Below are 14,260 nucleotides of genomic sequence, written 5' to 3' on the forward strand. Positions count from 1 at the left end.
CCCTCCAAAATGTGCTCCGGTATCGTTTGCTCCATCTTTCCTATCAAACATCTAATCATCCTTATCTTTCCTCCTTTTTGTGGTTATTACACTCTTGTGGCACCTCTAGTCTTTGGCATTTATCATGACTTAATTGTGTTGCAAGTGCAGTAAAACACCTACTAAAACAATTCAAGTCTAAATGAAGATAAGAAGTTGTTGATATTGTTCTTTTGGGTAAAATTTCTTATGGTTTTTTTCTGTCAATTAATTTGATGCTTTTCTAGACAGAAATAGATCACTACGGAGGCAAAATAGTGGGCTCTGTTCATACATAAAGACCTGTAGAAGATGGAAGATTTAAATTTTACCCCAAAGTAAGTCAGTATCCCACACATATATTCGTACAACTGATTGGATATATCAACTCTTTGATTCCAGATCTCCACATAAGTGGCATTTTTTGTTAAACATTTTAGTGGATCACCACTTAAGTGGCATTTTGGGGGTACCGATTCCATCAACCTCAAGATCCTGTGCTAGATTGACTACAGCTTTACTTCTTCTTTGAGATATACCATTGCTGCAACATACATGCTCCACTATCTTCCACTATTGGATGGTATTTCAGGGCGGTGCTACTGGCTGAAGTGTCTTTAGGCCATTCCCAAAGGGGAGACATTAACCATGTTCTTATGCACTGTAAAATTGTAATCGTAAGTGGGCTGATTCATTGATGTCATGCTCATAACTGTGCCTGAACTGCAAGAGGGAACTGCTGCTTTTTCTTTCTTAATCCTTACTATCGTCATTTTTCCTCTACTTCTTTTGTATGTTTGTCACACTCTTGTGACCCGCTATTTCCGGGGTACCTTGATAGTCGAAGCAGACTTTAGGCTGTTGAAGCTAGAGAGATGAGCAGAGTAAGTCTGATCCCCTGTAAGGACTTCTCTGTTGACATCCACCCCTTGGCGCTCGTATGACCTTATGCAGTTGCAAGCACCGTCCCTGTAAGGACTTCTCAGTTGACATCCACCCCTTGGCGCTCGTATGACCTTATGCAGTTGCAAGCACCGTAAAACCTTACTAAAACAAACTAAATGGATGATATTCTTTCCCCCAGACTTTCTTTGAGGGTGTGGAGGCTCGGGTTGCCACAGGAGTCAAGCCTGAAGAGGTGGGATTTCAGCTGGCCTACAGCAAACAGGAGCTGAGGAAAGTCATCAAAGAATACCCAGGGAAAGAGGTCAGTAGTTTTTGTGTGTGAGAGTGTTGGTTTGTCGGCATGTCTGCGTGTGTGACTTGTACTTGTGAATGTTATGTCAGAGATGACTTGTTTATAAAAAGTTATATATCATGCATCAAGAAATGACAAATGCAGTTTTGGGACACCTGAATAGACATAAGGGTCTTGAACATCTAGCTCTCACTGGCAAAATTGAAGGCAAACGAGGCAGGGGTAGGCCCAGAACAATTTTCTTTGGAAACCTAAACAAATGGGTAACAGGGAAAGATCAGGGAAACGTAGCTTTTTTGAGAGCATCTGAGCAAAGGAATGAATGGAGAACCATGATCGCTGATTTCTGTCGTAGATCTGGCACTGGATGATGATGATCATGTTTGGTTGGTTGATGGGTGCTCTGGTGTGGTTTACTCCTTTCCTATCAAACATCTGTTGATCTTATCTCCCCTCTTTCTTTTTTTTGTTTGTTACTCTCTAGTAACACCTCTAATCTTTGGCACTTATGTGACCTTTTTGTGTTGCAAGTGCCGTAAAACACTTAATGCCTTTGTTTGCTAAAAGAAGTGTACAGCCCTATGGGTCGGACTTGAAATTTTTTGTTGTTGTAAGTCCCAACTTTCTGCTGCTAGACAAGGCAAGTACACCAGCAGTATTATGTGTGCACGTGTTTGTGTCTCTATGGGAGAGGTCTTGCCCAAGTCTTGTTTCCAGGCAAAGTGTAGCCATCATTGTTGTCTTGATGAAAATTACTGTTTAAATTAAGAATGCAACAACACTTAAAGTGGTACACGTTTAGAGAACCTAAACAGGTGGGTAACGGGGAAAGATCAGCTTTTTTAAGAGCATCCGGGCAAAGGAATGAATGGAGAGCCATGATCGCCGATGTCTGCTGCAGATCTGGCACTTGATGATGAGGTACTCATAACTTGGAAAGTGAATTAAGTAAAAAAATGAATGTGCTAAGAATTAAAATGATTCTTTATTTTGAATGGGTTTTTAAAATCTTTCTCGATGATGAGGTACTCATAACTTGGAAAGTGAATGAAGTTAAAAATGAATGTGCTAAGAATTTAAATAATTCTTTATTTTGAATGGGTTTTTATAATCTTTCTCGACCATCACAGGTGAAGAAGAACTTGGAGCATTTGAACAAGAAAGTGGAGAAACAGCTGTGTGAGGAAGAGAATCTAATACAGGTAAAAACATTTTGTCTTTCTTACCCTCACCATTCATTTGTCCTCTTCCTTTCTGACTTCTTTCTTTTCTTTTGTCCATTTGTTTTTTCTTCTCTCCTTCCTTTCTTTCTTCCATCCGTGCATCTCTCTTTCCTCCTCTCCTTCTTTGCTTTTGTTTCCTTTGTCTTTCATTCATCTTCTGCCTTTCTTTCATCCATGCATTTCTCCTTCCTCCTCTCCTTCTTTGCTTTTTGTTTCCTTTGTCTTTTACTCATATTCTTCTTGCCAGAACTTGTATGCATGCCTACATGATCTATGTTTCTGGAAATGTGTAGGAGTAGCTTTTTATTAACTGCGACTAATTGTGAGAATTTCTACTGGCTGTGGAAAGGTAGACATTAGGCAGAGAGAGTACAGAGAGCATTAATCAAGTCTTTATTGCATGAGGAGGGGGAGAGAGAGAGTGAGAGAGAGAGGCAGAGGCCCTTACATGACTGACCTTATTGCGTTACAAGTGCAGTAAAATTGTTATCAAAATCTAAATATCCCCCCCCCTTCATCCTGTGTACAGGTGGTGTGGCATGAGATGCAGGACGTGTTTATCCAACAGTACAAGTACTACGACGAGCTGATGCGCCGCTGCTACCCCGATTCCAACATCACTCTGGAGTTCACCATGCAGAACGTGCTGCAGTTTTTCTCCGACATAGCACAGGCGCACTAGCCTCAGCACGAAAGAGTGTTTTATTTGTTCTGAAATTCATTAACTCTTTCAGGCACGTGTGTTGTGACAAACTTTGCCGACTTTAATTAGCTTTACCGAAATGTCAGAGGCATTTTGTCCGTCTTTCAGGCCCGTATAGTTTGACAGACTTTGCCCATATTAATTTGCCTTTACCAAAATGGCAGAGTAGTGGGAGTAGGACCTTTCCTAAACAACTGAAGGAATGACAAACGAGAGAAAATATTGTAGTATCTTACTTTAGTTGTTCTGGAAATAGTCAGTAGGCTAGTATTAAAAACTAGTATTAGAAAGGAATCAGACCTGCCAACTGTCTGGAATTTCTCGGAATCAGCTATACAGGGAATTTAAGAGGACATTGTAGCCTTTTTCGGTTCCGCTTGTTGTAATTTTGTTCGTTGTTACATGTCTGCTGTAACATCATTGGGCGTCCCTGATTGGGTTTTGTAAAAGTTCCGCAAGTCTGGGGAATGTGTGAGCCTGGTATGCGTGATCGGCTGATTGATGCTCACTTCTCTATTGGGCAAACAGGAACTGGCGGTGCTATCAACACCTATCGTATTGTTTGGGCTGAAATGAGTCGTTAGAACTCGTTAATTTATTCAAGATGAAAGCCTCTTTCATTAGAGGTAGATGCAATTGTGTATTATTGTCCCTAGTGGTGTCCAGACACACTGTGATGTGTAATAACTCAATTTGTGCAAATATGTGTTGCAGCATGGAGGAATCGGGCGCTCGTTAGTTTTTAGGTATATGGAGTTATTGGCATCTTAAAGCTTGTTCATTTGTCTTCCTTTTGGGGAAAAAATGCCCATCTATCATGAATAGAAATGGAGATATCTGCAATTGAAGGAGATGGGGGAGTTGTCTTGTGTCAGAGGTAAAATTAACGAGAAAATGGCCACCAAATTTTGGTGAATGTTACCTCTTGAGAGTCCGTGGGAACTGCAAATTTACACGTATGTGCTTTTCTTCAACATTTTTCAGTAAAATCCACACAGAATTGTGTTTTTAAATGGATATAAAAGGTATAGAGCTCCCCCCCCCCCAAAATCAATAAAAATTGCTTATTGGGTGGAAAAATACCGTTTTTTTCGATTTCATGATTTTGACGAGCGCCTGATTTCTCCTTGTTGCGACACGTGTACCTTATTGTGATAAGCAGAAGTGTTTGTAATGGTATGTGATACATGTGTCATGATGAGTCAAAAGTGGAACTTTGTGATACATTATGATTTATTAAAGTGGCAGGGAATGTGTCATTGTTTGAGTGAGTTGAAAGCAGTTTTTTCCCAGATCAGAATACCTCAACTTTGTGTATTCGGAGGACACTTTGTGTCTATATGATTATATAATTTGTTAATAAAATGATAAAAATTGCATTAATGCTGCACATTTCCTTTTTTTTAAAAAGCCTATTGCACATTAGAGTTTTTTAAAAATCACATTTTAAAATAACCTGAGTTGTGCATGTAATATATATGTAGAACAATGTTATGTATATAAAAATTTCTGTTTAAAAAAAGTAGGTTCTAAATGAAAAGATTATTTTGTAATCTTACACTAGTCCTTGTTAAGATTTCAGTACTTAAAAAGTCTTGTTTCATACAAATATCTTGTATAATGTAAATTTTATTCCATTATTTGTATGGCTCCCACAGTACAGAGAGTTAAGCTGGGGACCGACCTGACTGTCAATAATTTATTTATAGAGGCACCAGCCATCCACGAGGTGCTGTTTTAGCCTCTTTCTCCTGTCTGTGGATGAATTATTATTTTTTCCAACTCCAATTTTGTTCTACTTTTATTTATGCACCTTGTATCTATGGTCTTCAACTTGGAATTTCCCTTTTATTCGCTGCAGTTTTCACACAAAGGTTCCCCATTACTCTTCAGCTGACTCAGACTCTATGTGCTATTGCCCTCAGAACATGTAGCGAGAGAAAGCAGGGGTTTGTATCTTCATCTGTGCAATGCAGATGTATGTACTTGCCCCAGTAGTAACGTAGCTATGTTTAATCAAAAGTATTACACACTGATATGATGCAAATTTTTTGTTGTTGTTGTAATATAAGATATTTACATGATGATCCTTGCAGTCTTGGATTTAATTCAGTGCACGTGGATGAATGAAGGACAAAATGGAAATATAGAAGTGTGAGTTGGCGCAGCTTGTTTGAAAAGTAAGGTTGTCTCAAATTAGTTTTCTTTTTCTTCTTTATTTTGGGTGTAGTTCGTGGCTTTTTTTATGTATGGAAGTAACATCCTTATTTTATGTGTCTTGGTGAAAATTAAAACCGGTGGTAAAAAATGTATGCATTAATACATACATCTTCCCTCCCATTGTATACATTTACCCTTGACTCTTTCAGGATGAATATATACAGAAATAACTGGTTATTGGACTGATCTATCACAGATTTGTAGAACAAATGAGGAAATGTTTGCCTTCAATTGAAATCTTTATTTCAGAGGGGGGCAAATCCACTCTGCCAGGGCCCTCTTTTAGAAAGAGATCTAAAATTGACCTTTACGTAACTAAATTGGTCATTAAAACAAAACAAGTGAACGTTTCTTGATAGTTCTTCATCTCATGAATGAACTCCTGGTAAAAGAGACCTCTTTTCCACCTCTCTGACATCCTCCTCTGTTTATCTTCATTTCTGACAGCGTTGTCTTTATCTGTACAGAAAATTATTTTAGGACGGGGGTACGTTTTTACCTTGTCTTTCTGTGAGTGTTTGGAAAGATTCATGATGGTGCTGACGATTCCAGTTCTTTATAATATTACTACATTCATTCTATCACGGCGTACGACTGGAAAAAAGTGTTTCCTTTCTAGTATTAGATTTTAGATGAGTTTACAGTCAAAAGGTTTATGGATACAATATCCAGTTTTTTGGTGTAGGATACTATATTCCTTAGAATTAGAAAGAACCAAGTCTGTTTTCCTCAGTCAACTTAACTTCAAGTTGGTACTTGCCATCATTAGAGAGCAGAGTAAGGAATGCTTATAGTCTGTGTGTCTTTGGCTTCAATGATGCATGTCCCCAAGAAAATAGGTTGTTATAATTTGGAATAAAGTTCATGGCCGGTGGAGGGAATAAAACTGTTATTGTGAAGTTGTGTGATTCTTTTGTGGAAAAGGAAACAGAGTAGTAAATACGAGAATACAAATTGTGTATTTACTTTAGTTTGAAATTTCACTTAACTGAAAAATTGTGGAAGAGAAGTTTGTCAGAAGCACCTGTGTCGAACTTGTGTTTGTGAATGTGTGAAGAGTGCCTGTGATGTAAAGGCTTATGTGGGTGGTTGGTGGGTCCTCTGGTGTGGTTTGTACCTTCTTTCATATCAACCATTTATTGATCGTCCTTATTTCTCCTTCTTTTATTCGTTTGTTACTATCTAGTAACACCTTCGGCATTTGTATGACCTAATTGTGTTGCAAGTGCTGTAAAACGTTTATTAAACTAAAAGGCTTATGGTGCCCAGTTTGTGTGCTAGCCCTGTGCAATATAATGTGTATAAATTCACTCAGTCATGCTTGGCTTGATATTAAAAGTCATTCCACTCAATCCTTTGTATACTTTGGTGATTATATACTTATATACAGTTCTGTTTTAGTATGTCTATTTTGTATTTGTTTATGTGTATGTGTTTGTTGTTACAATTGATTCATTTACTTGCTATATCCCTAGATAGGGGCCAAACTGGGTGCTCTGGTGTGGTTTGCTTCTTCTCTCCTATCAAACATCTATTGTCTTTATCTCCCCTCCTTCTTTTTTGAGTTTGTTACTCCCTTGTAACACCTCTAATCTTCAGCCCTTATACGACCTTATTGTGTTGCAAGTGCCGTAAAACTCTTACTAAAACTTTTAAAAACCATTGTCGAGGAGAAATATGGCCTCCTTGGATAGGTGACCGTCTTACACGCCACCATTATAATGAAGAAAAAAATGGGACCTGGCCGTTTGTCTTACACAGGTGGCCGTTCAAGCAGGTTCGACTGTATTTTTATTTCATTGTTCAACTTGGCCGCAGAAAAAAAATTACCAACTCGGTGTGTCACATTCCCTGTGTCAAAAATATATATCGATTTCAGAAGCAGAAATATTTGTATGATTTCTTGTGACAGCTCGACTGTTATGGGTGATTTCCTACAGCTACGACTTGTAAAACATAATGTTATTTTTAAGCTCAGCACTTACACATTTCAAGACTGTAGCGTTATTTTTATCTAAATTATTAATATACGCGGATTTTGTAAAGTAAACTAAAAAAAACAACTTAATATTTGAAAAGCTTCGTGTGCGCCAAGTTGTGTTGATTTAGGTGTAAAACATTTATAATTATTACGAAAACTACAAGTATGTGGGTCTGGTTGGGGGGTGGGGGGGAGGTTACAGTTCGATTCTAACTTCGTAAAGATTGTGACGGAGAAAGATTTGCAGCCATGGAAGAGCAGCAAAAAAAAAGGGTAGATTTTTAAACAAATGTGGCATACAAGGTTTCTTGAACTGATCCTTCGAGATGGTCGTCTTGGACAGGTGGATGTTAGAGCTGGTTCCCACTTCATTTTTTTTTAAAATTATTTTTTTGGTAAGTGTTTTACGGCGCTCACAACTGCAAAAGGTTATATGAGCGTGCGCGGTTGAAAGAAGTTTTGAATTTTGCCCGTGTGGCGGCCGAAGCCTACTCTTATCGATTTTAGCCCACCAAGGGATCTTTAACGTGCGCAACTTGCACATGGGACCTCCGAGATTTTTGGCCCTTGTCTGAGAAGGCAAGGTGTAGATCTTTCCAACCAGAAGATCTGGGGTGTGGCTGAAAGACAGCAGAAAGACTAAGAGGGAGCCAAGAAGTAGCAGTAAAAAGGCTGCAGAAAGAGTCAGGAGCCGAGAGAAGGGGGCAAAAGAGGAGAGGGGGTGGGGGCAGAATGTGGAGACGAAGTCAGACGACAGAACAATGTTAGAGAGCAAGAAAAGGTGTGAAAGGAGACAATTTTAGAGAAGAAAATTTGTCCGTCACTACCCGGATTCGAACCCGGGACCTTTGAATGAGAGGCGAACACCTTAACCTGTAGGCCACGAGCCCCCCCCCCCCCCTTACACACACACACACACTCACACACGTGCACAACAAAATTGTTTAAAATTTTTTAAATCAGAATAAATACAAATATAGAATAAAACAAATAGGTTGCAGCAACAATTATTTTTAATCTCAAATCCAAAATTTCACACATTTAGTTCAATATTAATTTGATATTTCTACTACCTGCTTTGCTAACAGCACCCAGATGTGCAGGGTTAGACTCACGGAACGAAATGGACAATTCTGTGTCAATTCCAAATCATCCAAAACTCTGTGGAGAGCTGTGTCAAAAGTATTTGTTAACTGTCTTTCACGTTTGGGCTTAAATTTGCTAACCTTTATCTGGCAGATCCAACCCAAAGTTTCGTTGTTGGAAATGGCGTCTCAAAATGACTGACAAACTAATGATGGTGATTTTAAACGATTGATTGGTCTTAGAAGCAAGTAATTTACATTGTTAAGAAAATCCTTTTGATCAGTGTTTATCAGGAAAATCCGCTCAGATTATTTTCAAAATTGACATTTAAAAAGATATTAACCTCCCCCACCCCCCACCCCCACCGAAAAAAAAGGAAAATCGATACTGGCGGGACTTCTCGGTTTCATTCATTTTATTATTTTGACGAGCGCCTGATTTCACCGCATACTCATAATATTTAAAAAAAATCCACTGCAACGTCGACACAGAGTTGCGATCAAAATGCGAGTGAAACTAGCGTGAGAGCGCCAGCAATTCGCTACTCTAAAATTATCGAGTTGTATCTGCGCGCTCATATGACCTTATGCAGTTGCAAACGCTGTAAAATAGTGTAAAATACTTTTAAAAAAGAAATTACGTTCTATCTGCCCAGTCCCCGATTTTGAGATATTTGACATCAAAACGCTTTACTTTAATTTCGTGTCAAGCTTTTTCGAATGTAATTCTTTGAATAATATCTTGTTGACAACTCCGAATAATCTTACAATTTTGATAGAGCAGATAGGGTATTTGGTTTCTGACTCAACTTACTAACTCAAAACAGCCAAATATGTCAGATAGAACTTTGTAATTCTAAGGTAGCGAATTGGTGTTCAACATTGGAAGACTTCCCTCGAGACACGAAAGTCACCATAGCACTCTTCGCTCAGTTGCACTTTTAGTTGCAGAGCTGAGTTTGATTCCCATGTTGGGGAGATTGTACCTGTATTGTCTGTCTGCTTGAACGCTGTATTTCCCTTCCGTCTGGCTTGGCTCCGAAAGACATGATTGAAGAAACCCGCCTCTAAATGGTGCAAATTGTTTCTGAAGGAAAGTAAATCATCTAAAATTGCCATCTTAACCTGATCCCCCCCCCCCCCCCCCCCCCCAATCGTTTTCCCTGAACTGAGAACTTGTACGAGGGTTGACGTTGACGGCTTTTATCTTTTACGTGCGCCCATATGACTTTATGCAGTTACAAGCGCCGTAAAACCCATACTAAACTGAACTAAAACTATCTTTTACAGCTTAGACAGTCACCAAGTCAACCCCCCCCCCCTCGCCCGGACCGGTTCCAATAATAGGCTGTATGCCACTAGCCCACGTACATGATAACATACTCGATGAGAGCTAATGCACAGTACAGCCGACCTACAGCTACTATCGAGGTGCGAGTGAAACTAGCGTGAGAGTAGTGAGACTGAGGGGGCCAGCAGTTGACGTGCAGCTTTGGCGGTCGTCTTTCTAGACTCGAGAACTCGCCAGAGCACTCTTCGTCCAATGCCAGACTTGCGTTCGACATCTGCACACAAACTTCCACTTTGTCCTGCGCCGCGGATTCTAGAAGGACTGTGCCACGAGTCATACGAGGACTCGTCTTTGTAGAGTGTCCCATGTCCTCAGGAAGAGACAGTTGATGCTCCTTGACCTCCCTCAGTCCTCTCAGTGGTGGCTGTCCTGTGACTGTGGCAGCTCAGAATGAACTCGCTAATGACGGACACGTTGAGGTAGTCTCTCGTCAGGCTGGTCACCCGCAGACTCATGGTGAAGCTGGGGACGTTTCTGATCTGTAGAAGATTAACTTTCACAACTAGTTCAAACCCGGAATAGAAGCTACACTTTACGTAGCTAACCAGGTCGGTAACTTCTGTCTGGGTAAGAGGCGTAGAGTAGGAATGAGCAGATATCTTAACGTACGTGGTGTAGAGACATTGTCCATTCCTGAGTTGACCGCCCTCGTCACAAGCGTAATGCTCCCAAGACGAGCCATTGGACGTATTGCATTGCATCATGATACGTGGTCCTTTCTCCTTCTCTTGAGAGAGGAGAACAATTGGGTCACTATTGTTGCTTTTCAACTGGAATTGAAGTGAAAATGCCGGTAAGGCACTACCTTTTATGAAAGTATAATAATTACAAAAGTGCTCGAAGAACAAAACGTTAGGTGGTTTTAAAGAGTATGTCGACCCGTTTTTTATGTAGTTAAGTAATTGCTCTGTGTTTTCCCAAACAGGACTGAGTGATCCATGTACCAGCACCGTCCAAAACACGGGCACCGAACTGTCTATACATACATACCGAACTGTCCGTGGCGTAACAAAGATAAGACTGGTAAGTTTTGTAGACAACTCCCGTGGAGCTGTCCAGGACAGGCACGGGAAGAAAGACTCCGGAGCTAGAATTTTGCTTTGTGTCATTGTCACTGTCTGGACACCCAATGACACCATGGAGGAATATGTTCCCAACACACTCGGATTTAGCTGTTAGAAGTTCGGCCGTCAGAGTTTTCCTTCCATCTTGCCAATGACTTGGGCAGGAAACCTCAAAATCGTGACAACATGTTTCGTACACCATGCACAGCGCTTGACAACTACATCCAAATAACGTAGATCTTATTTCTCCACATGAATTTTGGCAGCTTTGACTATCACTCTCGATGCTCATTGACGGTGGTAACTTTTGTAATGCTGCTCCTACAGACGTCCAGTCGCTTATTGGCGTAGATTCAGTACTATTTCCAAATTCTCTCAAGTCAGCAAAAAAAGCCACGTAAAAGTTCTCTGTCGACTGAAAGTCTTGTTTGTCGACATTTCGACTGAAAGCGTCTGGAAAGGTCATAAGCGATGACCAGCCGCCGAGAACACGTTGGTGGGTCAGAATAACGTCGGTGGTCGTGGGCGGCCATATTGTTAAAGGAGTTTTGGCGTTGATCCCATTCCGTACATCTTTAATCAAAGGACGCGACGGATCTGGCAACAGGGGTGCTGGGCGGCTCGCTGTTGTATCAATGCTCAACACAAAGATAATATAGGCGTAGATAGGAACTTTTTGCAGAACAGAGAAGGGTGAACAATGGAGAAGCCAAATCATTACGGCTGTTGCAATTCTTTGGTCAACAATTTGTAAAGAACTCATTGAGATTTATAGTCTGTGTTATTTTGCTATTCGCTGATTATTCATCTTACGCATTTGGAAGAAAGACTAAGGTATCTCGACGTCACATACGCGGTGTTACAGAGCCGAGCCGCAGGTCCTCGCCCGGTCGTGCACGAAACCAAAGGCGGTGTGTCTTTCGTTTGTTATAATGGCTACTCACCTTAAGGCATCTCTTGACATCTTCTATTATTGCGTAGTTTTGATCAGATATCAGCTCATCTTTTTTTTAAACCCTTTAGGGCTACCCAACACTAATTAATTTTGGAAAAAGACAATATTTTCAGTCGGTAGGAAATTTTAAATTTTGCTCGGGTAGCGGCCGAAGCCTACTCTTATCGATTTTAGACCACCAAGGGATCTTTTACATGCGCAACTTGCACACAGGCCCTCCGATATTTTTTGCCCTTGTCCGAGAAGGCAAGGTGTAAGTCTTTCCAACCAGAAGATCAGGGGCGTGGCTGAAAGACAGCAGTGAGAAGGAGCCAAGCAGTTGCAGAAGAAAGGCTGCAGAAAGAGTCAGGAGCCCAGAGGAGGGGAAAATTAGGTGAGGGGGTGGGGGCAGAAAAAGGAGACAAAAGCAGACGACAGAACATCGTTAGAGAGCAGCAAAGAAGGTGAAAGGAGACAATTTTAGAGAATAAAATTTTTTGGTCACTAATACTCGGATTCGAACCCGGGACCTTTGAATGAGAGGCTAACACCTTAACCTCTAGGCCACGAGAGCCCCCCGTGACTTTTTTGCTTTTACATCGGTCACTCATTCCATGGTCATTTGTGAATCTACCAAAGAGAGATTTTGACAAAGAACTCCCCCCCCCTTCTCTCTCTCTCTCTCTCTCTCTCTCTCTCTCTCTCTCTCTCTCTCTCTCTCTCTCTCTCTCTCTCTCTCTCTCTAATTCAACTTATTCTTTACTTATGTATATAAATAATGTATACATAAACACCTATACATATTTTTTTAATGAGAACTAGAGAGAGAGAAAGTAAGAGATATTGAAAAAGAAAGAAAGAAAGAGAGAGAGAGAGAGAGAGAGAGAGAGAGAGAGAGAGAGAGAGAGAGAGAGAGAGAGAGAGAGAGAGGGGGGGGGGTGACAGAGAATGTCTTTTTCGAGAAAACAGGTTTCAGCACGTACAATGTAATAGTTATGCCCAAACTCACTTTGTGAAGGTATCAGTGCACATATTATATCTATATGAACTTTGCAACACCACTACCTTTGTAATAAACCAAGTGAAACAATTCGAGACTAATGAATAAAGATTGTTATTTTCTATCTCCGCTAAGGTGACTTATTTTTCTTTTTTTTTCTTCCTGCTCCCGTCCCGTTTTTCCTTTCTTATTCCTTTCTTCCATTCTTCTCTTCCTTCCTTCCCTTCCTTCTGACCCTTCCTTTCTTCTTTTCTTTTCCCCCTCATTCTTTTGTTCCCCTGAAAACAGGACAATACCTTCCAACTAATCAATTCCTAAGTTGCCCACACTTTTTAGTCGTACAAAACTAAAAACAAAACAGAATAAAACCCTGGCACTGTCCCAAACCAGAGAAGAATACATATTCTCGAGAAAACCCCCCAGAAAAGTGAAATACGTCCAAAGCACGTACACTGACATCTATACCGCCGTGTCTCGACGCGATGGAATCAGGCCCTCGTCAATTTTGGGCATGGCCTTGAGTAATTGCTACAACCCTAAAGCTTGTTCATTTGTTAGATCTTTCAATGAAAAAAATACCGATCTTTTTAAAAATAGAAATTTAGATATTTGTGACTGAAGGAAGTGAGAGTGGCTTGGTTTCAGTAGTAAAATTGGCGAGAAAAATGACTACCTAAGTTTGGTGAGTACAAAAGCTTGAGAGTCCTGCAAATTTACATTTTTTTGGGTGTGTTTTTTATCGTCCTTTTTCTATGAACATAAAAGGTGTTGTGTATTTTAAAAAACAACCCCAAAACCCAAAGAAACAAACAAAAACAACATTTGGTAAAAATTGCCAAATGGTCGGGGGAAAATGCTGATACCTTCCATTTCATTAATTTGACGTGAGACTGATTTAACCACGATGTCTCACCAATGTGTCCATTCCTGAGGGATTTCTACGGTAGTAATATAGACACCAGTGTCGTGTGTGCGTGATAGGTCAAAAGTGGTGTGGCCACGGGCCAATTATCACCGGTTTACACGAAATTTGCCTGGAGATTTGAAACTATGAAGTTACATTTTACTAATTAACGGACGTTGAACTCGGAAACTATGCCCTTCAGATGTTTTGATTTTTAAAAAATTACTTTTTTAAGATCTGCATAGCTTGAAATCGATTGTCCTAATTTCATAACGAATTTTAAAAAGAAATAAACAAACGAACAAACAAACAAACAAACAAATAAACAAACAAGCAAGCAAACAAACAAAGAGCATCCGTAATCACTCGTTCTTGGCTGCAAATAGATTTCTGGTTGTTAGATAGGGGCCTACCTGCGTTATGAAAGTTGCACCACTTTCTTAGAAGTATGATGACATAATATTATTTTTCTCTGTTACTTCATTTTGACAATTTGTGCCTCCGCACGGTGGACTTAGGCGCTGGTCAATTTTTGAGCATATGGAGTTATTGGTAGTTTCTTATAAAGTTGGGGGGGGG

General features: G+C 40.2%; 1 protein-coding gene across 2 annotated transcripts in view; it reads left to right on the top strand.

Annotated features, from left to right (window-relative positions):
• The window catches only part of LOC101848883 (exocyst complex component 1), a gene marked incomplete in the record, with an annotated part of 29,147 nt that extends 25,792 nt beyond the window's left edge, over positions 1-3,355 (top strand). For both annotated transcript variants that reach the window (XM_013082001.2, XM_035969553.1), the window contains 3 exon segments: positions 1,103-1,225; positions 2,347-2,418; positions 2,969-3,355. In XM_013082001.2, coding sequence (XP_012937455.1) covers positions 1,103-1,225; positions 2,347-2,418; positions 2,969-3,121 — 348 coding nt within the window.
• Between the last annotated feature and the right edge of the window lie 10,905 nt (positions 3,356-14,260).

Source organism: Aplysia californica, unplaced genomic scaffold (genome assembly GCF_000002075.1).
Source record: "Aplysia californica isolate F4 #8 unplaced genomic scaffold, AplCal3.0 scaffold00154, whole genome shotgun sequence".
Classification (NCBI taxonomy): Eukaryota; Metazoa; Mollusca; class Gastropoda; order Aplysiida; family Aplysiidae; genus Aplysia; species Aplysia californica.